The sequence below is a fragment of the Mustelus asterias genome, chromosome 8, assembly GCF_964213995.1.
Source record: "Mustelus asterias chromosome 8, sMusAst1.hap1.1, whole genome shotgun sequence".
Taxonomy (NCBI): domain Eukaryota; kingdom Metazoa; phylum Chordata; class Chondrichthyes; order Carcharhiniformes; family Triakidae; genus Mustelus; species Mustelus asterias.
The window spans coordinates 137,139,704-137,145,703 of NC_135808.1; the positions used below are offsets into that span (position 1 = coordinate 137,139,704).

At 55.3% G+C, this 6,000-nt stretch overlaps 1 protein-coding gene across 1 annotated transcript in view; it reads left to right on the plus strand.

Annotated features, from left to right (window-relative positions):
• The first annotated feature begins 4,428 nt into the window (after positions 1 to 4,428).
• The window catches only part of LOC144497794 (leucine-rich repeat and IQ domain-containing protein 3-like), a 67,050-nt gene continuing 65,478 nt past the window's right edge, over positions 4,429 to 6,000 (plus strand). The window contains exon 1 of the mRNA XM_078219230.1: positions 4,429 to 4,548. Coding sequence (XP_078075356.1) covers positions 4,429 to 4,548 — 120 coding nt within the window. The remainder of the gene's footprint in view (positions 4,549 to 6,000) is intronic.

Below are 6,000 nucleotides of genomic sequence, written 5' to 3' on the forward strand. Positions count from 1 at the left end.
GCCACACAGTGCCAGGGACCAGGGTTCAATTCCCAGCTGGGGGCACATTCTCCCCGTGTCTGCCTGGGTTTCCTCCCACAGTCTGAAAGACGTGCTGGTTAGGTGCATTGGTGTGGAGATGCCAGCGTTGGACTGGGGTAAACACAGTAAGAAGTTTAACAACACCAGGTTAAAGTCCAACAGGTGTATTTGGTAGCAAAAGCCACACAAGCTTTCGGAGCTCCAAGCCCCTTCTTCAGGTGAGTGGGAATTCTGTTCACAAACAGGGCATATAAAGACAGAGACTCAATTTACATGAATAATGGTTGGAATGCGAATACTTACAGCTAATCAAGTCTTTAAGAAACAAAATAATGTGAGTGGAGAGAGCATCAAGACAGGCTAAAAAGATGTGTATTGTCTCCAGACAGGACAGCCAGTGAAACTCGGCAGGTCCAGGCAACTGTGGGGGTTACAGATAGTGTGACATGAACCCAATATCCCGGTTGAGGCCGTCCTCGTGTGTGCGGAACTTGGCTATCAGTTTTTGCTCAGCGACTCTGCGCCGTCGTGTGTCGCGAAGGCCGCCTTGGAGAACGCTTACCCGAATATCAGAGGCTGAATGCCCGTGACCGCTGAAACTTCATGTAAATTGAGTCTCTGTCTTTATATGCCCTGTTTGTGAACAGAATTCCCACTCACCTGAAGAAGAGGCTTGGAGCTCCGAAAGCTTGTGTGGCTTTTGCTACCAAATAAACCTGTTGGACTTTAACCTGGTGTTGTTAAACTTCTTACTAGGTGCATTGGGCCATGCTAAATTCTCCCTCAGTGTACCCGAACCCGGAGTGTGGCAACTAGGGGACTTTCACAGTAACTTCATTGCAGTGTTAATGTAAGCCTACCTGTGACATTAATAAATAAAGTTTAAACTTATTCACCAGCAATCTCCTATCTGTTACTTTGCGGAAGACCATGTACATTTCCTCCCTCCATCATCTGAGGTTTGACAAACACAATAATCCTGTTTCAAATTCATGCTGATTAACTAATTGTTTCCCTTTTCCAGATGCAGGGCAATTTCAGTATTAATTAATGACTTGTTTTTCTGAGATCAGAAGTTAAGCCAATTGCCCTGTAAGTAGCTCTGTTTCCATTCTGCTCTGATCAGAGACCAGAGTTCCAAATGTTCAGTAAGATATGGTTAGTGACCAATAATAACATTTGTTTTAAATAGACAACATTTGAGATTCACGACGGTTGCTCGGAGAATACAACCACAAGATTCCACAGGTTTTCAACAAACAAAATTAAACATTATCATACAAGATCAGCTACGGGTCAGTTAGCTGAACATCTATGATAGGGAAAATGTTAGAAGCTGTTATTAAAGGTGTTATAGCAGGGCAGTTGGATAAGCTAATTAGGCAGTCAGTATGTTTTTGTGCAGGGGAAATCATCTTTTGCCATTTTATTGCTGTTCTTTGAAGAAGGAACATGTCCTGTATTGAAGGGTAACATGTTTTGTTGAATTGTACTTAGATTTCCAGAAGGTCACATTAAGATTGTTGCAGAAAGTAAAAGCTCATGCTGCTGAGCATAACATTTTGGCATGGATAGAAGGTTGGCTGGCTAACAGGGAGCAGAGTCGAGGCATCAATACAGAAGGGATACAGAGAGGGGATATATTCGAGAGTTTGCCCACTGAGCCTCTATGGTTAGAACTGAGAAATAAGAAGGGGGAAATCACTTTGATAGCAAAAGAGAAAATGCCGTAAAATCTCAGCAGGTCTGGCAGCATCCGTAAGGAGAGAAAAGCGCTGAAGTTTCGAGTCCAGATGACCCTTTGTCAAAGCTTTATAGCTTTGACAAAGGGTCATCTGGACTCGAAACATCAGCTCTTTGAATCATCGATAGTCACGGGTGAGGTGCCTGAAGATTGGAGAGTGGCAAATGTTGTGCCTTTGTTTAAAAAGGGCTCCAGGGAAAAGCCTGGGAACTACAGGCCAGTGAGCCTGACATCTGTGGTGGGTAAGTTGTTGGAAGGTATTTTGAGAGACAGGATCTACAGGCACTTAGAGACGCAAAGACTGATTAGGGACAGTCAGCATGGCTTTGAGAGTAAAAAATCATGTCTCACAAATTTGATTGAGTTTTTTGAAAGGGTAACCAAGAAGGTAGATGAGGGCAGTGCAGTTGATGTTGTCTACATGGACTTTAGCAAGGCCTTTGACAAGGTACCACATGGTAGGTTGTTGCATAAAGTTAAATCTCACAGGATCCAGGATGAGGTACCCAAATGGATACAAAATTGGCTTGATGACAGAAGCCAGAGGGTGGTTGTTGAGAGTTGTTTTTCAAACTGGAGGCCTGTGACCAGTGGTGTGCCTCAGGGATCGGTGCTGGGCCCACTGTTATTTGTCATTTATATTAATGATTTGAATGAGAATTTAGTAGGCATGGTAGGAGGCAGTTTGCAGATAACACCAAAATTGGTGGCATAGTGGACAGTGAAGAAGGTTATCTAGGATTGCAACGGGATCTTGATCAATTGGGCCAGTGGGCTGATGAATGGCAGATAGAGTTTAATTTAGATAAATGCGAGGTGATGTATTTTGATAGATCGAACCAGGGCAGGACTTACTCAGTTAATGGTAGGGCGTTGGGAAGTGTTATAGAACAGAGATCTAGGGGTACATGTTCCTAGATCATTGAAAGTGGAGTCACAGGTGGACGGAGTGGTGAAAATAAAAAGATACACATTGGTTAACTGAGTGGGCAAAGACCTGGCAAATGCAGCATGAGGTGGGGAAATGTGAAATTGTCCGTTTTGGCAGGAAGAATAAAATAAAAACATATGATCTAAATGGTGAGGGATTGCAGGGGCATGAGGTGCAGAGAGAACTGGGTGTCCTAATGCATGCATAGCAAAAAGCTAGCATGCATTTTACATTAAGGAAAGCTGATAGAATCTTATCATTTATTGTGAGGAATGTTGAACACAAAAGTAGGGAGGTCATGCTTCAGTTGTTCAGATCACTGGTGAGACCAAATCTGGAGTACTGTCTACAGTATTGGGCTCCTTATTTAAGGAAAGATGTAAATGTGTTGGAAGCAGTTCAGAGAACGTTTACCTCGAAATGAATGTCATATTTTCCCAATACCATTCTGATATATTGTGAACAGGCTGTAGGAACTGTGTTTGTGCATTTGTGTGTATGGGGGGGGGGGGGGGGGTGGATTTATGACTAATTAAACTGATGACAGTTAGACTGCAAGGTTTAAATCATCAAAAGGTGTTATGTGTAAAAGTAAGCCTTTGAAGTGGAGATGAGCAATGTTAAGATGGAATAACATGAATAGAAATTTGCATTAGGAGATGAGGGGGTGAGTTAAGTTTAGGCGTCGTATTTCAAAAGGAAAATTTACAAAGGACATAACTGAATAAGGCACAGTAAGTTTATTTTTTTACCCAAGAGTAGTACCATAAAAATAACATGAAAGAGGTTTTTAAATATTCTGGTGAAAGTACTTCCAAAAGAGGTTAGGAAATGGATTCAAAAGATGAGAGAGAAAAAACCTATTTAAGGAAAGATTGCAAGCTAAAGCTTATTTATTAGTTACAATGAAGGCTTATATTAATACTGCAATGAAGTTACTGTGAAATTCCCCTAGTCGCCACACTCTGGCGCCTGTTCAGGTCAATGCACCCTAACCAGCACGTCTTTCAGACTGTGGGAGGAAACCAGAGCACCCAGAGGAAACCCACGCAGACATGAGGAGAATGTGCAAACTCCACACAGTGTGGCTTTTGCTACCAAATAAACCTGTTGGACTTTAACCTGGTGTTGTTAAACTTCTTACTGTGTTTACCCCAGTCCAACACCAGCATCTCCACATCAAACTCCACACAGACAGTGACCCGAGCCAGAATCGAACCCGGGTCCCTGGCGCTGTGAGGCAGCAGTGCTAACCACTGTGCCACCGTGCTGCTGTATGAGTATAGAGCGGTCATGTGCGATTCTGAAGCATGTGCTGTGCTTAGAGAGGGCTGTGAAAGAGCTCTGTGTCCACCCTGAGGAAAGTGCCTGTTCCAAGAAGCAAGGTTTTGTTCCAAGCCATGGATTGCCTTGCTGGAATGAGAGAGGATGAAGCTTTGTGAAATACCTCCCCTGGAGCACACTGGATGTGGCAATATCACTGGACCATCCAGAGGGGCTGCTGCCTGTGAAGGGCTGTTTGGCTGTGAGCTGAAATCTTTAGGACATGTTTGTGGAACTACTCCATTCTGAGTCTAAATGTAATTTTGTGCTTATACGTTTACTTTTGTTATTAAACGTTTTACTTTAATGTTTAAACCTTCAACCGGGGCGGGGTCACGGAGTGGGGCGGGGTCTGAGAGAGGGGCGGGGTCACGGAGGCTCTGATTGATGGCTGGGCAGGCCGTTGAGCATGCGCAGTGACCGTGGAGCGCGAGCGTCCATCACCATAGCAACCGGCAGCTCGCTCTCTCCGCGGGAACGGGCGGCCCGCGAGCATCGCCGCCGAATGGCTTCCGCCCGCTGCCCCGCGGTAAGAGAATAACAGCCATGGGGGAGGAGAGGCCTCAGAGCGAGAGAGGGTCTCGGGGGGGGGGTCAGTGTGGGGGGGGCAGGGGGGGGGTCGGGGGTCGGGGTCGGGGGGGGGGGGGGGTCGGGGGGTCGGGGGGGGGGGGGGGGTCGGGGGGTCGGGGGGGGGGTGGGGTCGGGGGGGGGGGGGGTCGGGGGGGGGTCGGGGGGGGGGGGGGGGTCGGGGGGGTCGGGGGGGGGGGGGGGGTCGGGGGTCGGGGGGGGGGGGGGGTCGGGGGTCGGGGGGGGGGGGGGGTCGGGGGGGGGGGGGTCGGGGGGGGGGGTCGGGGGTCGGGGGGGGGGGGGGTCGGGTGGGGGGGGGTCGGGGGGGGGGGTCGGGGTCGGGGGGGGGGGGTCGGGGGTGGGGGGGTCGGGGGGGTGGGGGGGGTCGGGGGGGGGGGGGTCGGGGTCGGGGGGGGGGGGGTCGGGGTCGGGGGGGGGGGTCGGGGGTCGGGGGGGGGGGGGGTCGGGGGGGGGGGGGGGGTCGGGGGTCGGGGGGGGGGGGGGGTCGGGGTCGGGGGGGGGGGGGTCGGGGTCGGGGGGGGGGGGTCGGGGTCGGGGGTCGGGGGGGGGTCGGGGGTCGGGGGGGGGGGGGGGGGGGTCGGGGGTCGGGGGGGGGGGGGGGGTCGGGGGGGGGGGGGGGGGGGGTCGGGGGGGGGGGGGGGGGGGGTCGGGGTCGGGGGGGGGGGGGGTCGGGGGTCGGGGGGGGGGGGTCGGGGGTCGGGGGGGGGGGGGTCGGGGGTCGGGGGGGGGGGTGGGTCGGGGGTCGGGGGGGGGGGGGGTCGGGGGGGGGGGTCGGGGGTCGGGGGGGGGGGTCGGGGGTCGGGGGGGGGGGGTCGGGGGTCGGGGGGGGGGGGGGGGTGGGGGGTCGGGGGGGGGGGGGTGGGGGGTCGGGGGGGGGGGGGGGGGGGTCGGGGGGGGGGGGTGGGGGGTCGGGGGGGGGGGGTGGGGGGGTCGGGGGGGGGGGGGTGGGGGGTCGGGGGGGGGGGGTGGGGGGGGGGGGTGGGGGGTCGGGGGGGGGGGGGGGGGTCGGGGGGGGTGGGGGGTCGGGGGGGGGGGGGGTGGGGGGTCGGGGGGGGGGGGTGGGGGGTCGGGGTCGGGGGGGGGGTCGGGGGTCGGGGGGGGGGTCGGGGGTCGGGGGGGGGGTCGGGGGTCGGGGGGGGGGTCGGGGGGGGGGGTCGGGGGGTCGGGGGGGGGGGTCGGGGGTCGGGGGGGGGGGTCGGGGGTCGGGGGGGGGGGTCGGGGGCGGGGGGGGGGTCGGGGGTCGGGGGGGGGGGGTCGGGGGGTCGGGGGGGGGGGGTCGGGGGTCGGGGGGGGGGGTCGGGGGGTCGGGGGGGGGGGGTCGGGGGGTCGGGGGGGGGGGTCGGGGGGTCGGGGGTCGGGGGGGGGGTCGGGGGGGGGGGGTCGGGGGTCGGGG